At 55.9% G+C, this 23,280-nt stretch overlaps 1 protein-coding gene across 1 annotated transcript in view; it reads left to right on the top strand.

Moving 5' to 3' along the window:
* The first annotated feature begins 14,663 nt into the window (after positions 1 to 14,663).
* The window catches only part of GRID1 (glutamate ionotropic receptor delta type subunit 1), a 618,720-nt gene continuing 610,103 nt past the window's right edge, over positions 14,664 to 23,280 (top strand). Inside the window, exons 1-2 of the mRNA XM_087824100.1 lie at positions 14,664 to 14,744; positions 16,739 to 16,894. Coding sequence (XP_087680226.1) covers positions 14,666 to 14,744; positions 16,739 to 16,894 — 235 coding nt within the window. The 5' untranslated portion in view covers positions 14,664 to 14,665. The remainder of the gene's footprint in view (positions 14,745 to 16,738; positions 16,895 to 23,280) is intronic.

Here is a 23,280-nt window from a genome sequence, read left to right as displayed (position 1 = left end):
TATGCGCCCTGACTGGGAATCGAACCCGCCACCTTTTCATGTATGGGGTGACTCTCCAACCCACTGAGCCACACTGGCCAGGGAAGACCATTTCCTCTCAAGTGTTCTTGGTGAGGGAAGTAGGATTTTGCCATTTACCAGATGGCTGTAAACCGCTTGGCGGTTTAATTCTCTGTCTCAGTTTCCCTATTCCAGTTGCCCTGGCTTACTGCCCTGGCTCATTCCCCCCTCAGAGGCTTCCATCCCTGAAATCTTTTAGGGGTGACGAGGAAGGACGGTCTGTCTTCAGGAACTGCTTCCTGTGACAAGGGCGGTGGCCCGGGCCTGACAGGGGATGGACGGCTCTCCCTGCCTGATCTCAGGGGACGAGGGAATGGGATCCAGACTGGACCTGAGGGGCTGTGAGCTGATTCTCCCAAAGTCGGACAGGCTGGAATCCCCGAAGCACATCCTCTTGACATGGGATTGCTGTGTCATCCCAGAAGAGAAGTTGGTAGACTGCTCCACATACACTGACTCGATTATTTAGTCCTGAAAATAAGTCGGTTTAGTTAAGTTGTTGAGTCTCACTTCAGGAGGTGGTGATGCAGATGGGCTTCCAGGATGAGACCTATATGATGTAAACAAGCAATCAGGTATTTAATAAGGAGCATGCCAGTGGCAAAACAGTTCGAGTCATGGCACCAAAGATGTTACCAGTGATATCAACTGGTAAATGCACCAGTAGTTACTGGCATAGTTGAAAGTTATGGAGCCGAAAGAAGAGCCCTTGGGGCTTAGGCGAGGTAAGGGAAAGGGTAATGCGCCTGGGGTGGGTGGAGAAGAGAAGAAAGGCAAAGGGACAGGCAGGCTCCAGGGTCGCCGTGTGGAGGCCCTATCTGGGTCACCAGAAAATGTTACTGGAAAGGGGCCTGGCCTCGAGCAGGTCTGCCTAGGGCCAGTCGGTAGTGTGTGGGTTCTTGACTTTGTACGGGAAAAATTTCACAGTATGAGTCCAGGTAATTTTCAGAGGATGTTTATTAAAGCTGGGAACAGTGACACAAGAAAGGGCGTAGGATATAAGAAGCAACAGGAAAGAGACTAGGTGGGGAAATGAGCCTGGGCTGGGCTGCTCTGGCTCACTAAGAAGTCAGAGAAAAGGGGGCCTTGGGGATAGGTTCAGGGGGTTAGCGTGGGATGAGTTACCACTGCCCATTGTTCCCTGAGTGCAAGTCTCCTGGGGTCCCTTAGAGTTAAGGAGATGCAAGCCAGGGTATGTGGGGGGATGCTCCTGGGAGGGAGAGTGTGCCTATTGTCTTGTATTTTAATTCTGATTTTTCAAAACTCCATAGACATTACTGTTGTAGACAATGTTCATTTATATTTATTCACATATTTAAATGCTCTTGGCTTTTCGTCCCTCCTTGTGTATCAGACCTTCCATCTGGGATCACCTTCCCGCCGCCTGAAATAACTCCTTTAGCACATCCTTCAGTGAATATCTGCTTCTAAATAAACTCCCCAAGTTTTTTATTTGTGTGAAAATCTTATTTCATCATCATTCTTGGAAAACGTGTTTCCCACAGCCTGGAATCTAGGTTGGAAGTGTTCTTGCAACTCACTGTTTTCATCGTGTATGTGCATGTGGGGAAGTCTAAGGAATCTATTTTTTTCCTCCTGCTGTTTTTAAGATTTTTCTACGTGTCTTTGGTTTTCTGTTGTTTTGCTATGAGGCATCCAGGTGTAGATTTCTTATTGATTGTGCGATTGACCAGGACTTCCAAGGGCACGGTGGATGGGTTTTAGGAGCTGGGGAGGACTGGGAGAGACTGATTCTTTCTCTTCCAGTTAAAACCATCCTGGGGAAGGATGGCGATTGGCCTCTTTGGGATGAAGCAGCCATTCCTAGACCAACGAGGCACAGCCTGGAGTGGGGTCTTCTAAGAATTTGGTTGCTCCTGCTGCAGCCCCTAGTGTTGGTGCGGTTCCCAGGGGAGAGGCCTCGCTGGGCGTCAGCCCGGCAGGCGTTCACTACAGGGCGAGGAGTCTGACCTTTGCTCTGCAGTAAAGGGGGCTCAGGAAAGGGTTTATTTTATTTACTTTAAATTTGTTTTCAATTACAGTTTACATTCAATATTATTTTGCGTTAGTTTTAGGTGTACAGCATAGTGGTTAGACAACCATATAGTTTACAAAGTGTCCCCCCTGATATTTCCAGTGCCCACCTGGCCCCATGCACAGTTACTACAATACTATCAACTATATTCCGAATGCTGCACTTCACATCCTTGACTATTTTGTGACTACCGATTTGTACATTTTAATCCCTTCGTCTTTTTCACTGAGCCCCCCAAACCCTCTTCCTAATTTACTTTTATTTTTAATTGTGATAAAATACACACAACATACAATTTACCATCCTAACCATCTTTGAGTGTATGGTTTTAGGGGCATTGAGCACGTTCACACTGTTACGCAGCCATCCCCACCATCCATCTCCAGAACTTTTTGATCTTTCCAAACTGAAACTCCACGCCCATTAAATGTCCACCGCCCATCCCTGCCCCTTCCTCCAGCCCCTGGCAACCACCACTACACCTTCTGTCTTTATGAATTTGACTTCTCTAGATACTGGGTATGAGTGGAATCAGGCAGTATTTGTCCTTTTGTCACTGGCTTATTTGCGTAGCATAAAGTCCTCTGGGTTCACACATGTTGTACCATGTGTTAGAATTTCCTTTTTAAAGCTGAATAATATTCCATTGTATGGACAAATCACATTTAAAAAAAATTTCTGTCAGTGGACAGTTGGGTTGCTTCTACCTTTTGGCTACTGTGAATGCTACAAACATGGGTATATAAATATCTCTTTGAGTTCCTGCTTTCAATTTTTTTGAGTATACACCCAGAAGTGGAATTGCTGGGTCATGTAATTCTAATTTTAATCTTTTCAGGAACCTCCATACTGTTTTCATTGGGGATTGTACCATTTTCATTCCCATCAACAGTACACAGGGTTCCAGTTTCTCCACATTCTCAGCAACCTTTGTTATTTTTTATTGTTTTGGGTTTTTTAAAATCCTTGTGGGTGTGTGGTGATACCTCATTGTGGTTGTGATTTGTATTTCCCTAGTGGTCGGTGGTTTTGAACACTTTTTCATGCGCTTATTGGCCATTTGCGTATCTTCTTTAGAGAAATGTTCTTTTAAATCTTTTGTTAATTTTAAAATCTTGTTGTTGTTGAGTTGTGGTAAGGGTTTTAAACCGGGTGTCGTAATTGGACAGATGGTTTGGAGAAAACTGCGCTCGAAACCTTTGCGATAATAGTGGGAAGAGGAGGGGCCCGGCTGTGGCTGGGGGCGGGCGGGCGCTGCGCACAGGGGCCCGGGCGCCTTCCTGCTTCGGACCTTGGCGAGCCCATGACAGAGGCCACCCAGGTCGTGTCCTTGGCTTCTGGGGCCTGCTTGGACCCCTGCCTGGCACCCAGCGAAGGCTCAGGGGAGCCCGGGAGGCCCCCGGGAGCCGCAGGGCCTCATCCCTGCAGGGGCCCACACAGCAGGGCTTGTGACCGGGGTCTGCGGCACCGCCTGCTCCGCAGCAGTGGCTGGGCACACGGTCCAGCTCTGGAAACTAGTGGTGACACTGCGTCGAGTCAGCTGAAGGCAAAGGCTCCCTCTCCCTTCTGACTATCAGCTGTTCAAAAGCTGTGGGGCTCCGCGGCCAGGCTGCCCGGGTCGGACCCTGCCTGCCAGTCAGCCGCCGGGCGAGCGGCAAACGTTCTGCACCGGCGTCCGCAACGGCCTGCCTCTGCTCAGGGCCGGGCGAGGACGGGGCGGGTGAGCGATTGCCGTTATTCTCACCGATCCGCCTTCCACGGAGCCTGCCCTCGGTCCGGGCTCGCGGCCCGGAGCCCGGCCTCTCCCCGGGCCGCCGCGAAGGGGCAGCATCGCGCCGCCGCAGGCCCGCTCGGCCCAGCGCGGTCCCCGGGCGCCGCCCCTGGGAGGGCGCAGCCTCCGCCTGCGAGCAGGGCGGGCGGGTCAGGCGGCGCGGAGGGCGGTGCCCCGCTCGGGGCCATGCGGGCGCGCGGAGGGCGGTGCCCCCCTCGGGGCCATCTGGGCGCGCGGAGGGCGGTGCCCCGCTCGGGGCCATCTGGGCGCCCGGAGGGCGGTGCCCCCCTCGGGGCCATCGGGGCGCGCGGAGGGCGGTGCCCCCCTCCGGGCCATGCGGGCGGCGCGGAGGGCGGTGCCCCGCTCGGGGCCATGCGGGCGCGCGGAGGGCGGTGCCCCGCTCGGGGCCATGCGGGCGCGCGGAGGGCGGTGTCCCCCTCGGGGCCATCGGGGCGCGCGGAGGGCGGTGCCCCGCTCGGGGCCATGCGGGCGGCGCGGAGGGCGGTGCCCCCCTCGGGGCCATCTGGGCGCGCGCCCCGCTCAGCGTGAGCGCAGCCTCCGGGGTGGGCACGCGGGGCCCGCCCGGGCCGTGGCTGCTGCGGGGCCCCAAGGCAAGGCTGATTTGGGCACGAGGGACCCATCCTGGCCCCGCTCAGGGCCGGCGCCTGTGCCGCGTGTTCCTGGGGCGCCCCCTGCGCCTCGCAGGCTTAGCACTCAGCGCCCTTAAGGCCCCGGCCCTCGGGCTGGCCGCGCCTCGGCCCCTGCCGCCCCAGCTCAGCCTCGTCCGCACCCGGGCCTGCCGGGCCCGCGGCCAGACCCCAGGCCTCACGCGTGGCCTGTCTGTGGCGCCGTGACCCTAACGGCACCGGGGCGCGGCCCGGCTTCGCCTAAAGGAAGGTCCCAGCCCAGGGACTCCAGTCCTGAGACCTCGGGGACGCCAGGGCTCTCGCTCTTGGCTGGCCTCCCCTACAGCTCCTTGCCGGGCTTGAACACTGGCCAAGGGGACCCCACCTTCACCATTTGGGGTACACCACCAACAGATGATGGCAGGTGCAGGTTATCCCCCCCAGTCCCCTGGCCTGAGAAGACCTGCCAAGGAGCCACGAACTGGTGAAAGAACACGCAGTGGCTCCAGCGATCAGGAAATGCACATTAAACAACTCAGAGGTACAACTTTTCAAAATAAAAAAAATTAGAAATTGATAATGCCTAGTGTTGGTGGAGCTGCAGAGAAACCAACACTTTTATGAAAATGCAAATTGGCCTTAAAAACAGCTTTGGAGAGCAATTTTGGAAATATGCATTAAGAGATTTAAATTATGCATAACTGTGCTAGGCATTTATCCTAAGAAAATAATTGCATAAGGGCTGAAAATGTCTGTATAAGTATTTTTACAATGGCATTGTTTATAACGGTGAAAACTGGGGGAAAATGTCCCATAGCAAACAACTAGTTAAATAAAGTTTGATAGACCCATGGGATAGAACTGTAATTGGCCATTAAAAATAATGTTTTCAGGAAACAGTTTCATGGCAGGGGGAAGTACTCACATTAAAATGTTCACTCACTCATTAATTAATTCATTGATTTAACTAACATTATTGAACATATAGACATGCCAGGCATTGTTCTAGATAAGGGAATAAAATTATAAACACGATCGGATCTTTCTTCTCATGAAGGGGGAAACAGGCAATAAGCAAGTGAAAAACAAATTAATTTCAGGTAGTGATACTTTTGTCCACTTCTATTGAAAAATTATACTTGAGTAGAATAAAGGACAGGAAGAAAAATATCATGATGTCAAAGTGGTTATTTCTGTTGGTGGTATCAGTTAGGACTTGTGTTTCAAATAACTGAGAACTTTCAAATAGTAAGGGTTAACTGCCCCGTGTGTCCAGGGCTGAGAAAGCTCACCCCTGTCACCTGGTGCTTCTGCCACCCTGGGATCAGGCTGTCAGTCCCATGCCTGGCTTGTCAAGGTCACAAGACAGCAGCCTCTCTTCTGAATCTCCTCTCCACATTCCAGTGGGCAGAAGAAGGGGACAGGGGAAGAGCAGAGTCTTTCTCTCCTGAGGTGTTGCCTTTTTATTACCTAGGAGCAGAGCTTCAGCTATCTTCTCATTGGTCAGAAAGGGCCAGGCCACTCCTAGCTGCAGGAAGGTCAGGAAGAACATGGAAGTGGTTTCATGAGTGACTGCATGTCTTTCTTCATGTTTTCTGGCATTTTCTAAATCAACTAGATATTAAAACAAGCTTCTGCATAGAGGAAACAAAGGACTTTTTATGTTTTAAGACAGGGTGGGTGTGAATTGCTACAGGGGAAGCCAGGGCAGAGTGAAGCAGCTGCCTCAGGACCCAGATGCACATGAGAGGCGCCTCGGCCTCTCCCATTGATTCTGTTCCCCTTGGTCTTGTGTCCCCCTACGCAACCCCCTCCCGCGGGCTAGCACAGCTCTGAGAGGACGAGGTGAGGTGCAGGCCCATGGCTGCCCAGTGAAGGCTGCTCCCTTCCCTCTCCTTCTGTCTGCCCCGGCTCTCTCCCCTCTGCCCCGGCTCTCTCCCCTCTGCCCCGGCTCTCTCCCCTCTGCCCCGGCTCTCTCCTCTCTGCCCCGGCTCTCTCCCCATCTGCCCCAGTTCTCTCCAGTTGCTCTGCAAGAGGGGTAGATGTGTGTGGTTTGAGCTGATACAGCGCTGGACACACTGGCCCTTGGGTCTTTCTCTTGAAGCCAGCTGAATTTTGTTCCTATGAACAGGCCCAGGTGGTCCACGCCATACTCACCTGGGTTCCCATCCTGGCTTCCTTACTGTGTTCATTTCCTGTGGCTGCTGTGCCAAATTACCACAAACTAGGTGTCACAGTTCTGGGGCCAGAAGTCTAAAATCTGGCAGAGACTCTAGGGGAGTATCCATCCCTTGCCTCTCCTGGCTTATGGTGGCTGCCGGCATTCCTTGGCTTGTGGCTGCATTGCCCAATCCCTGCCTCCATGGTCACATTGCTTTCTGTCTGTGTCTACCTCTGCCTCTCTTATATGGACATTTGCGATGGCATTTAGGGCCCACCCAGACAATCTAGGACAATCTCCTCATCTCAATCACATCTGCAAAGACACTTTTTCTAAACAAGGTCACATTTACAGGTTCCAGGGATTAGGGTCTGGATATCTTTTGGTATATATGTTTTAGTCTATCACACCCATTAACTGTCCAGTGACCTTATTGCTGTGAGCCTCAGTGATTTCATCTGTAGAATGGGGTTGAGAACCCTGTTTCACAGGGTCTTGTATGAATCACCAACCATATGAGCAGGTGACAGTAGGACTGGGCCTCTTTGTGGTTGAGCCCTGCCGCTCCCCTCTGACATCTGAAGGCTATTCTCGTCTAGGGCAGCTTCTTCCTGCCTCCTCACTTATCATTGGTCCGTCCTGATTCTGGAGACAGTTAAAGAGGACCCGGGAGGCCTGCATCTGCAGGGCCTCTGTCCTGCAGACCCTTGTCCTCATCACCACCCTTTGTCTTTCTTGTATTGGCAGCTCCCTGCAGCCAGCTGGGTGTGGTGCCACTGTGCACAGGCCTGGCATTTGGCAAGGGTTAGACACATGCAGATTCCCTGTCTCCCCTGGGGCCTCCCCCTGGAGCCTCTGCTCCCTTCCACACCAAAACCCTGGGTCTCTCAATTTTCCAGATAAATGTCCTGGAAATTGGGGACCTTGCCCGAGGCTGCTCAGCATGTCAGCGATGGGCCCAGGGCCCGTGCCATCTCCCTACCTCTTCTGGAGGAACTGGGCAGACCCTCCTCCAAGCTGAGTCCCCAGGAGCATCCCTGGGAGGTAGCATCTTCATCCTTTGGGTTTACAGGGTGCTAAATGCACCGTGACACTCAGACAGAGAAAATCAATCACAATTTTGTTTCATTGCCGGATAAAAGAAGAGGTTCACAGGTCAGCAATCCTACTCTTGGAAATGGGTGTGTCCATGAGCAGGGTGACCAGATCTTTTAGGGGCTGCAAAGCAGAAGGGCTGGTCTGGGGAAGGGGCTTTTTGCCCGATGAGCCAGGGCTCCAGGCAGATGTAGCTCCCCCTATCTCTGCTCCCCTAGGAAAGTGGGGGAGGCACAGCTCTGAGAGGCTGCAGGCCCAGGCTGGTGGGAGCTGCTGGGCTGTACTTGACTTAGGATGGGAAGAGTTGGAATGGGTGGGCCTCTTTCATTCACTTAGCCAAGTGTCTGGGGTCTCCACTGCGCAGCTCCAAAGCTGGTGTGCAGGCTGATACTTGGGTGTCCCGCCACAGACGTGGGGCAGGCTAGAGTGAACCCTAAGGCCCCACCTCACCTGTCCCTGCAGAGGGCAGAGGGCAGAGGAGGGCATATGACCCGCACAGATGTCCTGTTCAGAGCCAGCATGGGCCAGTCTCCTGTGAGCATCCTGGTGGCCAGGGGAACAAAGGCCTCACCCTTCTGCCTTGACTCTATTGTGTATCAGGGGCTCGGTGGCTTCCCCAGGATGCCCACTGAGACACGATGGTTGACATGACTGGCTGCTGTGTGGGCCCACCCCAGGCCTTGCTCTGTAGAGACCTGTCTGGCGAGGAGTGAGTCTGGCCTCAGCATCTCCCACTAGGACCATTCTGGCAACTTCCACCCTGGCCCCTCCACTGACTCCTCCTCACGTCCAGCTGCTCTACCCTCTGCTGTCCCTCACCTGCTTCTCCTGCCGCACCTTTCTCTTGCCATTCTCTCTGCTTGGGATGTGCACCTTGTTCTTAACTCAGTTCAAGGTCTCAGTTCAGCCTGCGTGGGGTCCATGTAGGGACCCACCGCAGCAGATGGCAGGGCCCAGGAGGGGCCTTGGGCAGTGGTGGCAGGGGTTGGGGCCTCTGTGGAGCTCCATGTCCTGTACCTGCAGGGTTGTGGCTGATGAGGGTGATGGGAGCACAACTTTAGATCTGAGGATAGATGGACAGGCCAGGATTGGGCTCCTTGCCACTTGGTCCTACCTGGGGAATCCGGAGCTCCTCAAATGCAAAAAGGGAAGTGTTAGAGCCCAGGGCTGGGGAAAGAGGGAGGAGCGTCCCCAGGCCTTGTAGCTGGGAAACAGGGACCCCAGTAAGTAGCCTGGGAGGGGCCTGGGCCAGCCTTCAGGCTCAGGGAGAGACTCTTTGGGGCTGGTTTTCAAACTTTAGACTCTCAGCAGTGGAGCCCTTTCTTCACCCACCTGGACTCAGGGCATCCACGTGCAAGACTGGTGGAGGTGGGGTAGGTCTGGAGCCCAGAAACCCTGGTCTCCTCTAAAGAAGCTCTGAGATCCAGGAGGGGATACACACCTGGAGGACAGCTGCTTTAGGACGAGGGTGGGACATGGGCAGCCCCAGGTGGCCTGAGACTAAGAAGACAGCTCATGGGGATCCTTCCTGGGAGCCAAACCTTCCTTCCCTTCTGCTTTCCTTTGGTATTTGGTAACACCTTTGTGCAAACTCCAGCTTGCCTCCCTGGCCTTCGGAGGTGCCTGAGGAAGGGATAGACCTTGCTGGATTCCATTGGGCAAGGGGAGCCCTGGATATCAGCATGAGGACCCCAGGTGGGCCTGAGCTGGTGTTTGGTTCTGCCACCCACCCTGCCTGGAGAACATGGGTCCAGGGACCAACCTCTGCAGTTCCAGCTGTTTTTGTAGAGGCAGCACTTGTTACACAGGTAACTTTTGGGACTACCTTGGTTCTAAGCAGACTGAGCACCCCATCCTGGGCCCGTTCTGGACTGAATAATGCCCTGCAAAAGTGAGGTGCTCCTATCTAGGGAGAAAACACTGTGTGTGTTTCCTTCCTCCTCATTGGCTTGTGGGGTGTGGCTCCAGCAAGCAGAAGCCCTCCTCACCTGGGCTTCCAGCCATGGGTGTCTGCCCTGTGCCATGGGCATTGCCGTGGAAAGGGTGCCTGGAAAGGTATGAAGGCTGGGTCTGGACAGGGGTTGGGGACACACTCATGGGTCCTGCTCTGGTGGCTCCTGCAAGGTGGGTGCAGGGAGGGCATCCTCGGCCACCCCCACCCCCAACCTTGGGAAAACTGAATGAATAGAAGGTTGGAGTAATAGGATGAGTGATGCAAAGGTTGCCAACCTGGAAAATAGAAAATAAATACCCTTGAAGCTAACCAAGTGTAAAAATAAAATAAAAAATACAGTAATACAAAAGAAGATCCAATCAAGTAAATCCAAGCCAAGAGATAGTAAAAACGAGATGAAAGAGTTTGATAAGAAGGGTAAGGAAGTCAAAACAGAGGTGGGTGATTAACCTACAACCAAAAGCAGGGTGAAGTACGCAATAAATAGGGCATATTTTTTAAAAAGAAAATTCTGGTGGGTTAAGAGGTATTTCCTGAGCTCAATCCTGGCAGAGGGTGGGTTTCCTGGAGCCCAGGGGTCAGGCCCAGCCTGGAACTCCGGCTGCAGGGCTCCAAGCCTGATTCCTTCTAAGAGGCTGGCTGGCTCCTCCCTGGGCTGTTGACTCCCAGGTCTTGGGTTGGCCTCCTGAGTAGTTGGGAGATCTGGTCTTCATACCAAAACCTGCAGAGAATCCCCCAGGTTGGGCCTTGGTCTCTGGTGCTGGCAGTCCCCTCATGCAGGGCCTGGGCTGAATTGTCTTAGCTATCCTGGGTCAGCTCTGTGCTGGGAAGGGAGGGGTAAGGCAGTCTTCCAGGGTCCAGCACCATGTCCAGTCTGGGGGCTCTCTGGGAGGATCATGACTGGGATGGGGCACTTCCGCAGTGGCTGGGCATGGTGGTTCTACATGGAGCAGGCAGCTCCTCAGGCAGGGACTGTCCTGGGCAACAGTCCCCTGGGAGGGTCAGGACTTCAGCCGGCCCCTTCCTTAGCCCAGTTATTGGTGGGGTGAGAAAAAAGGTCACAGAGCAAGGAGAGGTCTGCCATTCTGGAATGACAAAGCTTTTTTTAAAAAAATATTTTATTGATATTTTGTAACATCTAAAATGTTCATATTCTTCACTATGGCCAAGGAGGTCCTGGATGTCACAGCTGTTGCTACTTCTCCAATCTCATCCTATTTGACTCTCACCCTCATATCTACTGCTATCGCCTGAGTATCTAATGGGCGTCTCATACATAACATGTCCAACCAGAATGCTCCATTTCCTCCCAGATGAGCTTTTTCTCCACCTCAGTAAATAGCACCACCACTCATCCCCTTGTTCAGGCTGACAAGCCTTCATTCTCTGTACCAAACCCAACAGTAAGTCCTGCTAGCTCCACCTTTGAGGTATATGGGATGACACAGCTTTAAGTTGCAATGATTGTGGCTTCCAAGTGGACTGCCGTGGCCTCTCTGCCTTGACATTTCATCAGCAGCTTTGGCAGCAAACTACTGGCTTCCAGGTGCTCCAGCTGAGATTCCTGATGGGCCCAGCTTATTTTTTGCACCCTCCTTCAGTTTCCTTGTGTGCAAAATGGGGTTACCATCTCAGAGGTAAGATGCAGTGTGCTGAGCACAGTGCCTGCCGGCGGTAAGTGTGGTCAGAATCAGTATAAGTGAAGATCTCTTTATTTATTTAATCCTCACCTGAGGATATTTTTTCCACTGCTTTTCAGAGAGAGTGGAAGGGAGAGAGAGAAACGCTGATGTGAGAGAGACATTGATTGGTTGCCTCCCGCATACACCCCGACTGGGGCCAGGGATCAAGCCTGCAACTGAGGTACATGCCTTTGGCTGGAATCAAACCCGGGATTCTTCAGTCTGAGAGCCAACACTCTAACCACTGAGCAAACTGGCTAGGGTTGAAGATCTCTTTAGAAAAAGCAACCATCTGTGCTGTCTGAACTCTGTGTGAAAGAAAGATTTATTGACTTAGTTTTAATTTCTGTGAATACACCTTTGTGTACTGAGGAGCAAAACCAGCAGGGCTGAGTCCTGGGTCTGCCAGCAACTCATCTGGTGACTTGGGCAAGTCCCTACTTTCTCTGAGCCTGTTTTCCTCTGTGAAATGGGTGTGCACCATGTGACCCAGAGATAGATAATCTGTCTTCTCTAGCCTGGCTGTCACAGTAGGGGTGAACTTGATCATTGGGTAGAGTTTCTTCCCCAGAAGCTTGGTTTTGGGCAGGCAGCTTTTGCAGTCCCAGAGGTTATCAGGACTTAAAGGGACTGGGCTGGCCAGGATCAATAAGTAATTAGGGGCTTGATGAGCCAGATAGAACCCCGATAAAGTCCCTGAACCTAGCAATCCCCATTTCAGTTGGCAGAGAGGATTCAAATAATCTTGCTTGAGGTGGGTGTGCAGAAGGCCCCAGAGATCTCTGGGTGTGCCTCCCAGCTCTAAGAGAAATGGGACCTGCGCAGATGGCCCCTATGGCCAGGCAAGGGGTACCCAGGGCATTCCAGTCTGGCAGAGAAAACTGGCCTGGCTTGGGAGCAGAGAAGAATGAGCAGCTAGGGATGGTGAAGGACCCCACACTCTGGGAAATGGAGGGGAAGGGGGTACCCAGGCCAGGAGGCGAGGCTGCCCCAGGCCAACAGCTTCCAGGGGGTTCCAACCTGAGTCCTAACCCTCAGGTCCCAAACCAGAGGGGCCTCATCATCCAAACTAGAAACTGATAGAAGTCTTCCCAAAACTCTCTGTGTGTGTGTGCGTGTGTTGGTGGGTTGCCTTTTTAATATTTGGAAGAGGTCTTGAGGCTTGTCTCACTGCAATCACGCTTCCTCTGCCTAGTACATTTATCAACAAACTTCTGCCTGGGTTAGAAGCATCACATGCCTACTCTACCAACACACTGCAGGGGCTCATACAAGTGAGTTTGGGGGTTCCTTGGCCCTATGGCTCTTGACCTCAGGTTTGAGCCCCTGACCACACCCACAACCCTTCTAAGGTAGAAACAGTCACCACAGGAACCAAATTGTTATATAATAAAATCCTTTATTTCCCTTGTCCCTACAACCAGTGAATGTGGAATTTTGAGGGAATGAGAATGGAGGCTTGGAGAGGCTGTGTGGGGCACGTTTTACAATTCAGGGCCCCTAAGGCAGGTTTCTTGACAAGTGCTTTTGTGCAGGTACCACACTCAGCCCCGTAGCCTAGCCTCCCTCAGGCACAGGCATTCCTCTTTTCTCACCCACTGGCTCCCTCCTTCTGGAACTCACTTTGCCTGCCCATGTGGATCCTTGCTATTTCTCCAACCCAGCTTTTCCTCTCTACCAGGTTGCCCCTGCCCAGCGCAGTCAGCCCTGCCAGCTACTTCAAGGGCTGCCTCGCCAAGCCTGGCCCCATCTGCACAGGCTCCTTCCCTACCTTTCCAAAGTAAAATCTGCCAATGACTCCTTCGTGGCTGACAGCTTGGGACACACACTCCAGCGTTGGCTGGGTAACCAGCATTCAATGCCTGGAAGCCTGCCTTCCTTCTCCCTGGGAACTCCCACTCAGCCTTGAGAACTGTCACCTCCTCCAGGAAGCCATCCTCGCTCCTCCTCCCAGGCTGTCTCAGAGCCCAGGATGCGCCTGTGCACACACAGCTCATTCAGGGCCCTTGCCACACCTTTCAGTGATCTGTTGTTGTGTCCGCCTCTCCCACTGCGCGCGGAGCTTCAGGCGGGGCCTCTAGCTCCAGGCTGTCAACAGCGCCCCGGCGGGGAACCTAGGCCTGGGCCCGGGAGGCTCAGCCGCCTCCCCCAAATCTTGGGTGTGCCACGTGGAGCGCAGTCCGCTTGGGGCTCGGCGGGTGCGAAGCCGCACGTCCGGCGGCCTGGCCGCCGCTCCCCAGGCTCGAGCGCGAAGGGCTGAGCGCTGCGGCGCGCGCGGGGCGGGGAGAGGCCGGCGGCCTGCGCCCGGGCTCGCGAGCGGGATGCGTGCCGACCGAGCCTGAGAACGCGGCCCGCTTGGAAGGCTCCTCACGTCCGGGCGCCGCGGTCACGGCCGCGCCGGCTTCCGGCCATGAATTGGGCTTCAGAGTCCGAGCCTCCGGCCCCAGCGCGGGTCCCGCGGGGCGGGGGATGGGCGCCCGCCAAGGCCCGGGGTCTGGCTGGGGCTCGGGCCCGCGGTCCCCGCTCTGCCGGCGACGCGCGGCCGGTCTCCCTGGGCTCCCCTCGCATCCCCGCGTCCGGCTCGGCGCCCCGCCCGCCCCCCGGCCGGCCGCCCGCCCGCGGTCGGCTCGCGCGGGCTCCGCGCCCGAGGCGCTCCGCGGCCGAGGTGGGCGGGCGCCAGGCTCTCCGGGACCCTCCGAGGGTGGTCAGTGGCCCCCTCCTCCGGCCCCCGCCCCTGGCGAGCGGGGGGCGCGAGCCCCAGGGCCGCCAGGCGTCCGCGGCGCCGCCCGAGCGCCCCCGGCTGGGAGCGCGGAGCGCCCGGCGCCCCCTCCGAGCGCGAGCGCCGCGCGGCGAGGCCGCGGCTCCGCAGTCACGTGGTCGGGGAGGGCGGAGGGCGGGAGGCGCGCGGGGAGGGGAGCGGGCGGCGGGGGAGGGGAGGGGGCGTCCTCCGCAGTTCGCTCCCGGCCGGGGCTCAGACACACAGCGGTCCCCGAGCCGCCGCCGCCGCCGCTCCGGAGCCGCCCGAGCCGCGGGAAACGCCGCCCCCGCCGCGCCGGCCTGGGCTCGGGCCGCCGCCGCCGCCGCCGGAGCGGGAGCCCGACCGCGCTGGGCTGGGCTGGGGGGCGCCGGGCGCAGGGGCGGGCGCGCGGGGGAAGACGCACCGGCGGGCTCGGCTCTCCCGGGGAGCGGCCCGGGACTGCACCCGGACGGGCGCCTCCCCGCTCCGCGCTGCCCTCGGCCTCACCCCGGGCCCGGGCGGATGAGCCGCGCGCCTGGGGGACATGGAAGCGCTGACGCTGTGGCTTCTCCCCTGGATCTGCCAGTGCATGTCGGTGCGGGCCGACTCCATCATCCACATCGGTGAGAGCGGCGGGCGGCCGGCACCGGCCGGGCGGGGGCCTCAGCGGCGCGGGGGGCGCGCGGCGTCCAAACTTGGCGGTTCCCGGGTCCCCGGGGCTCGGCGGGTGGTGCTCCACCGAAGGGCCGCGCCGCGCTCCCGCGGGCCCCTCGCCGCTCCCCGGGCTCCAGCCCCCGCGCGGGGCCCCGCGGCCCTGCCGCCACTGAGGGCCGCGGCTGCGGGAAGCCCGGTGCCGGAGCAGCGCCGCGCCCCGCGCCCCTGTCGGAGCCGTCGGCGGGCTCCAGCCGGCCCTTCGGCGCAGCTCGGAGCAGCGGGGAGCAGGGGGCGGACGAGGCCCCGGGTCTCCCCAAGTTGCAGGGCAGAATCAAAAGAGGCCCAGCCGGAACCCGTGCTGTGGGCGGGGGGGTGTCGGCAGCGTTGTCGCTGCGTGTGCGCCTGGCCACCGCGTCGGTGCCCGTGCGAGGGGGCGTGGGGTGCGGGGCCGTCTGAGCCTGTGGTGAGTGCACGGCTGGCAGCCAGCCTGTTCGAGTGGACGCGGCGCCGGCTGTTCCCCGGGCGTCGGTGCATCGGCGTGTGTGGCCGCGCGTGTATCTGGTGGCGGCGACCGCAGCCCAGTCCCGACAGTCCCAGAGTTTCCTGTGGCCCGAGTCTGGGGCCGGCAGAGCGCGGGGCGGTGGGCGGCGAGCGGCGCGGCGGCGCGCGGGGGCGGGGCGGGGGCGGCGCGGGGAGGGCGCGCCGGGCGGGCGGCGGGCGAGCGGGCGGGAGGAGGGGCCGGCGGCGGAGTGGGTGCGAGTTGGCCGCCGCTTGGGAAGAATCCCACGAAGTGGGGCTGGGTCGAGGGGCTGACAGCCGTAGATTTGGGGGAGCCCCTCTGCAGCCGCCTTCCCGGAAGTTGGGGAAGACCCGCGAGCGCAGAGAAGCGGGGGTTCGCAGGTGTGAGAAGGCGGGCGCGGTGGGCCCGGGTTAGGTGAGCTGCGTGCGGGCCCCGAGCCCCAGCCCCACCCCATCCCCGCCTGGGGCCGGCGGTCAGACCGGCTTCTCGCCTCGAGGGGGTGCGGGTGGGTTGGGATCGGGTCCCCGGGTCAGCATTGCGGCTCTGGGTGTACCGTGGATCTGGGGCCTGCCGCCTCCTGCCCACCCCCCAGCTCCAGGAGGACCCCTGGGCCCAGCTCTAGGGCTGTGGGGAGCCCCCGGGCCTGGCAAGGGTGGGACGACCCTGGAGTTGCCCAGGCTGCAGGGCCAGACCGGGGCGAGTCGGAAGCTCGGAGTGGGCGCAGGCGGCGCTAAGCGAGGAAAAGGCCAGCCAGAGGCCGCCCTGGAGGAGCTCTGGGCGATTCCAGAAGGCCCTCTCCAGACTGGCCCCTTTGGGGCTTCTCAGCCCTGCTGGGTCGGAAGGCAGAGGGTCTAGGAGACAGTCCCCTCCCCTCAACATTCAAGCAGGACGAAGAGTCGGGGAGGGATGGAGAGCCCACGGCAGAGACCAGGGGTCTGGCTGGGACTGAGATGCTGGTTACCCAGGGCCCCTGAGGAAGGAATCCCCCTGGCGTGGGGAAGCTGCCCTGGACCTGCTTGCTCAGCTCCACACAGAGAGGACTGTGCTGGCAGAAGGAAGTCGCCTTTCCATTTTGGGATTGGGGCCGGGGACACTTCCCTCCTGGGGAGCTTTCTGGCTCCTGGGATGGGGCTCATGGGGCTGTGTGAGGGCATGTGTGTGCTGCCTGAGACCACTCCAGCTTGGCTCAATCAGTTGTGTGGATCACGTGTGTCACCTGGGTGGCAGCATGTCAACTGTGTGCACATGGGCGCTGTGTGTGTGGGGCATCCTATGCTGGTTGAGTTAGGAAAGCCTTCAACTGCCCTGAACCTCCAGTCCAGAACTCCCACCACCGGGCAACCAGCGGTCCGGCCAGCACCTTGACCACGGCCGGAGTGGAGGTGGGGTAGGGAGGGAGAGCTCCTCTCTAGGGGCCTGGTCTTGACCCCTCCTCTCCTCCAGGTGCCATCTTCGAGGAGAACGCGGCCAAGGACGACCGGGTGTTCCAGCTGGCTGTCTCTGACCTGAGCCTCAACGATGACATCCTGCAGAGCGAGAAGATCACGTACTCCATCAAGGTCATCGAGGCCAACAACCCGTTTCAGGCCGTGCAGGAAGGTGAGTGCCGCGGTGCCCAGGGCCAAACGGGCCGCTGCTTTCCGGGCTGCGCGGCAGACGAGACCCGCGGGGTTGCGAAGGGCTTGGCCGAGCGGAGCCCGCCGCGTGCCTGGGCAGCAGGTGGCCCTCTGCGCGCCGGGCGCCGAGCCGGCGAGCGCGGGGACGGCTCCTGGCGGAGCGCGCGGCTGGCGGTGCGGCTGCTTTCCCGCTGGGTCCGGCGTGCGTGCGCCCGGCCTCGCCCGCGCAGGGGTGAGCCGCTCCCGCGTCTTTGTTTCTGAGTTTGTGGGTGGGCGTGTCTGCGCCCTGCACCTCCCCTGGCCTCGGTGCGCCCCTCTGTCAGCCGAGGAGCGCGGGCCGCAGCCTGCTGCCTGCTGCCTGCGGCCTGCCCTCTCCCTCTCCCTCTCCCCTCTCCGGAACCGTTCGGGTTCGCGCCCCGCGCCCCCTCGGTGCCTTGGCTCGGCGTTTCTAGGCGGTGCTGCTCCGCCGGGTTGGAGGAGCGGGTTTCTCAGCTCTCGCTGCCGCCGCCTGGCCGGAGGTGGGCGCTGTTTGACTAGGAAAGGCGTGGAGTTGGGCAGGGCCTGGCTGCAGGTAAATCTGCCCGCCGGAGCCACAGCCTCTGCCTCAGACCCGGCCCGGGCGCGGGGCAGCAAGTGCTCCGGGAACTGGACGGCGCAGGGGCTGAGGGCGGCGGCGTTTGCTGTTCCTTCCCCTTTCGGTCGCTTCTTTCCCTCCGATTGCGAACCCGAGTTCCTCCCCCAGGTCACCCACGTCCTGGTCAGGGCCTGAGGCCCCCTCCGCCCCTGACATCTGCCCAGCCGAGGTCCCCTTTCCTTTCCTCTGCCTTCCTCGTACCTATGGACTGGACTCCGAGGCCTGGAGTGCTGAGGATAGAGAGCACAGCTGGTGGCACAGAATGTGGGGGTTTCCTCCCAGGAGACCCTGGCAGCGCAGCGAGTGTGAGGAGGAGGCTGGTTGGAGAGGGCCCCAGGCCAGCACTCCCTCACCCAGCCTGCTGGGCCCAGAGTCCGCCTGGTGCCATGGGTTATAGTTTGGCTGCGGGTTTCTTGGATACCTGCAAGGATAGGGTGAAGGCTCTGGTCTGGGTCCAGAAGGTCGAGCTCATGCTGGTCATGCTGGGGACTTGGTGCTGGAAGGAGGTCTTTCGGGAGCCAGCAGAGGAGGGGAAGGCCCACCTCTGGGGCCTGAAGTTCCAAGTATGTCTTAAGGTGGTTATATAAGACCAGAATTGTGGGTGTGTTTTAGGGGTGGTAGTGAGTGGGGTGAGGCTGGTGTTGCCTTGGCAGATCTCCATGGTCAGATGTCCACCAGGTCCCGGAGGAGGAGTCCCTGACCTAGGTGTCTGGTCCCAGGAGCAGCCCTGCCCCCTATTTCCTACCTCTGGATGTTTTTTGTGTGTCCTCATGAAAGTGGGCTCCAGCCAGGGGAGGGTGTGTTTCCTTAGGCAGGCATGACCCTAACTGGTGTAGGGACTTGGGGTGACACAAACTTTTCAAAGTGCCTCCTGCTCCCTTGATACTGTCCCCCACACCTGTTTCTGTGGACACTAATTTTTTGTGTTGGGGAGCTGAGGACTGAGTGGGGAAGCACCTGTTGCCTGTGCTCCACAGCTTGAGCTGATTGTGCCATTTGGGAACAAAAATCCTAGTGTTGTAGATGTGCTGAGTTTTTAAAAAGAGGAGCCTCAAATCTGGACTCGAGTATAAAATTTGATTTTTAACTGCTGTCAACTAATGAAACAATTTACCAACCTAGTACAAGCCAAACAAAAATAGCTATGGGCCATTCAGCCTTCAAGCCCCAAGGCAGCTTTGTCCTGGAGACACAGGGCTCCACCCAGGGACTTTTTCTGATAGAGACCTTCCTTTTTGGGTATCAGTTTCTCTATTTGTGTAACTGGAAAAATATCTCAGGCTCCAAGGATGGCAGGCTAACAGTCTCATAATGGTGTGAGAGTGAGTGTGTGTGCACACCCAGACTAGGCAGTTGGATTCTGGTGGCTGATAGTTGTCCAGGTAGAGGGATACTGACCAGATGTTGCTGAACTGCCTGCTGCCCAGAGAGCGTGTACTGGTTAAAGCTGGCATGTGCTTTCAACTTATAAACTGTGTAGGCAGAAATCCACCATGTTATCCATGTTATCCATGTTATCTGCCTTGTGCAGAACCTTGGATGTCGATGAGGGAGGGGAGGAGCCAGCCCCTCCAGGGCCTGGGAATTGCAAAGCAGTGCTCAGAAGCTCCTTTTTCCTAGCCTGGGGCAGGCTCTCAGCTCGCTGGGTGTCCTTCCTTCTGTGCTCTGTGGGGTGCTGTCCATCTGTGGCTTGGCCCTACTCGATGGCTACCTTATCTCTCTAACTTGGGCCTGGATGTTCATCACAGCAGGACGTGGGTGGTAGACACAATTTGAGTGGGATAGGAAAGGACTTCTTGGGGCAGTGGAAGAGGCCAAGGATGAAGGGTGCAAAGGTGGACTGGGGTTTAGTCCCCATAATGGACTGAGAAACTCCCAGTGTCCCACTGAGGAATGGGGATTGAGCTGATTCTGATTCTGCCTCCATTTTGGTCCAAGACACAAGCACCATGCAGGGATAAGAGCTTGATACCTGGAGCCCAAGGAGCTGCCTTCAAATCCTGCTGCCTCACTTGCAGTGTGACCCTTGGGGAGCCCCGGCCTACTCTGAACTTCTGTTGCCATGTTTGTTAAAGGGGAGCCATCATGGTACCTGCCTCATGGGATTATTGTGAGGATTGAAGAGCGAGGTGTGTGTTCATTGTCTGAGGAGGGCCTGTGGTAGGTGCTCAGTGAGTACTCGTTCCCTCTTCCTTCCTTGACCCAGCTGTGGCTTCATCTCAGCTTCTCTTGAGGCTGTTGATATTTTCAGCTGCATCGTTTCAGTTAGTGACTCTCTTGGGAGTGGACCCTCACTGACCTTTCTATTTTCAGCTTTTTACTTAGTTTCTGCACCCCTGATGATTAAAAAAACGCATGGCCACAGTGAGCATGAATTCATTTAAAAATGTGAAGAGAGGGCAGTGCATGTTCATTCTATAAAATGTAGGATGTACAGGGAGCACCAAGAGACAGGACAATTTATATTTGGGAGAAATTAGATTTATAACCTGCAGTTCACCCAAACCTACCTTCCTCCCTTCCTTCTTTCCGATTCGTGGCAGGGGACTCTGTCAGACTCACAATTAAAATGATGAAAACTGTAAATAACTTCTTTCAGACTGAAAAATGTTTTGTTTTGTTTTTTAAAGCCATCATAAAATAAAGTGCTTTTTTTAAAAAAAGAGAGGACAAAATTCTGAAGTCTACCTCTTTTACTTCCTTCTAGTTCCCCACCATATTAATAAATCTGAGAGCTCCCATTCTGTTCAGTTCTATATCCTGCCTTCTTATTTAACATATCATTGCCTTTTTCTGAAATCACTATGAAGTATTTGTAAACATTACTTTTAACGGCTGCATATATTTTTCAGTATTCAAAACCACTTCCTATTTTAAAAAAATGGACTCATGTATGCTGAGATATGCTTAAGTATTACTGAAGAAAATGAGAAACTACTTTGAGTTTTGGTTCTGTGATTTATGCCTACAGTTTCCTCAGGCTGAACAAACTGCCTTTTAAGATAGTTGATAATCCTTTCACATGTGTGGAAAAAAATGGGTCACACTTAATGAAATATGCATATGATGAGGATTTAAAATTAGCAAATAATAACAGAAATGATATTTAAATCTTTAAAATGTTATAACTTAGATTTAGTTGGCAAAGTTCATATTAATAAAGCATGAAAACTTGTCTTCTAGATACTAGGAGAGAGACTAATTTGTTGAAAGAAGGCCCAGGTTGTGTTCAAGTGCCTGCTGAAGGAGGAGACATATAAACGCACGGATGCGTAAGAGAACTGGCTGAATACTAGTCTTTGCTGTTCACAGTATTATCTTTTACTCTAAGGGAAAGGTTCATTCCCTTATGCTGTAGAGGTATGTCATAGAGTGGGAAGATAATAATTTAGGGAAGAGGAAGGAAAAAGGAACGTGTGTGAGGCAATATTCCTTTTAGTTACAGTGAACACTAAAATGTTTTAGGAAGACAAGGTAAAAATCACCAAAGTATAGCTTGGTGTTCAGCGAATAGAACAATGAAATAAAATGAAAATAAAACTCAGCGAGCTTGTTGATGGCCACCTGATGGTCTTGGTCATTTTGTGTTGGCCACTCCTAGGTTGTCACCCTGTGCTCCACGCCACACTGGTATACAAACGTTCTGCTAGATGGCATTTCTCCCTGAGCTTTGATGCCTCTAGCATTTTCCTTGGCTTCTCTTCAGAGTCATAGGTCCCTGAGGCTGTGTCCTTGCAGCCCTGCCCACAGATCCACCGTTCTCTGGGGAGCAGCTTTATTGGTCCTGCCTGGGAGATACTGTCGGGGTCTCCCTGAGTTTGGTGTCAGTCCCGTCAAAGATGCCGGTGGGCCGCTGCCATCCTTCCCATTTCACTCGGCTGTATGACTTTTCTCTTAAGAGTTGAAACAAATTCTGCCACAAAATTTTTACTTGGTTGAAGACATAAATTTGCCCTGGCAGGTGTTGCTCGGTTGGAACGTTGTCCCATGGACTGGAAGGTCGCGGGTTCGATTCCCAGTCCGGGCACATACCTAAGTTATAGGTTCCATCCCTGGTCGACGCTTGTATGGGAGGCAGCTGATCAGTGTATCTCTCTCACATCAGTGTTTCTCCTCCCCACTCCTCCTCCATTTCTTCCTCTCTAAAAAATCAATTTTAAAAAAACTCATGAATTTATGAGTTTACAGTTCTGCAGGTCAGAAGGACTTGGGTCTCACTGGACTAAAGTCAAGGTGTCAGCAGTGCCGATTCCACCCAGAGGCTCTAGGAGAGGATCCATTTCCTTGCCTTTTCAGCCCCCAGAGGCTGCCTGCCTTCCTCAGCTCCTGGCTCCCTTTTTCCATCTTCAGGCCAGCAGTGGTGGGTGGGGGGTCCTTCTCACAGCCTGTCGCTCTGATCGTGCTTCTGTCATCACAGCTCCCTCTCCACTTCTGACTCTTCTGCCTCCCTCTTCCTGGAACCTTTGTGATTCCATTGGGTCCACCTGGATAGTCCAGGATGAAAGCAACCTCTATTCCATCTGCGGCCTTAATTCTCGGCCTCGCAGCCTCACAGATTCACAGTTCTGGGGCTAGGACCGGGGAACTTTGTGGGCTGTTACGCTGCTTCCACGCTGGCACACCTGTCGTGCCCATCGCAGCCAGTGCATGTTGTGTGCCCTTCCCTTTCCTCTTCACACTTGACTTCACTCTTGCTCGCTGTGCGGTGTTAGCCAGACCTGCTAGAGTCACTTGGGACCTATAGCCATGTTTCCACGTTTACCAAGCTCGCTCTGGAGGTGCCACTGTGAGCCTGTGGGCCTCTGCAGACTTACCTGTGCTCACTTTCCAGTGACACACCCATGTCCTGGGCCTGGAAGCTGTTTGTGTCTGAAGAGGTCCTAGAAGAATCTGCTTTTGTAAGTTTGTGTCGCTACTCAGGCCAACGACCTTTTCTACCTGGATAGGTTTTTCTTCAGACCCCTTCCTCTTCCTCTCTCTGCTGCCTCACCATCTACCTACAGCCAAGGTGGGGCCTTGCAGAGGCCAGTCTTGCTTGGGTGCCATACAGAAATGCTCTTTCTGGTCCCCGCAGGGGCTGCTGCTGGTGATGCTTTAAGGCTGAAGATGGCTGTGCCCATGGCTATAGGCACTGATGGCCCCTTGCTGGGGTCGGGCTGGGGCTGGGAACTACCTAATTCTCCCTCTGGATTCCTCACGAGGCTGTGGCTGTGTAAAGGAATAACTGCCATTTCCCTCAACTGAACTCCCAGGCTTCAGAGTTCTCTTTCATTCCAGGGTCCCTCCTGTGTGTGCGCACACACATGTACACAGTGCACGCACACACATGCACACACACGTGTACACACATGCACACACAGTCTGTCACTTTATAGACTCCTGTCCCATCCATGTCCTCATATTTGGGGTTCTAGAGGGTCCCTTTTAGTATTCCTGTTGCCATGGCCTTGCTCCCAGATTGGGAAGTTGGGCTTAACTGGCTGTGTACAGATGAACACCTCCCACCAGGTGTGGGGGTAGGAGGCCGTGGGTCTAGTGAGACCTGTGTATCCTCATGCTGCTGTTCCCATTCTTGGTGACCTGGGAACATAACAATCTGCCTAGAGCAGCACGTTGGGGCCACTTCTCCAGGTTTCTCTTGGAGGACAGCCAGGGTTGTTACTTAGCACTCAGAGCCACATCTTCTAAAGGCAGACAGACTATATTTCCAAATTCTTGTAGATGCCAAGTCAAAA

Source organism: Miniopterus natalensis, chromosome 14, assembly GCF_054644295.1.
Source record: "Miniopterus natalensis isolate mMinNat1 chromosome 14, mMinNat1.hap1, whole genome shotgun sequence".
NCBI classification, from domain to species: Eukaryota; Metazoa; Chordata; class Mammalia; order Chiroptera; family Miniopteridae; genus Miniopterus; species Miniopterus natalensis.
This window is presented reverse-complemented; position numbering and strand designations above follow the sequence as displayed.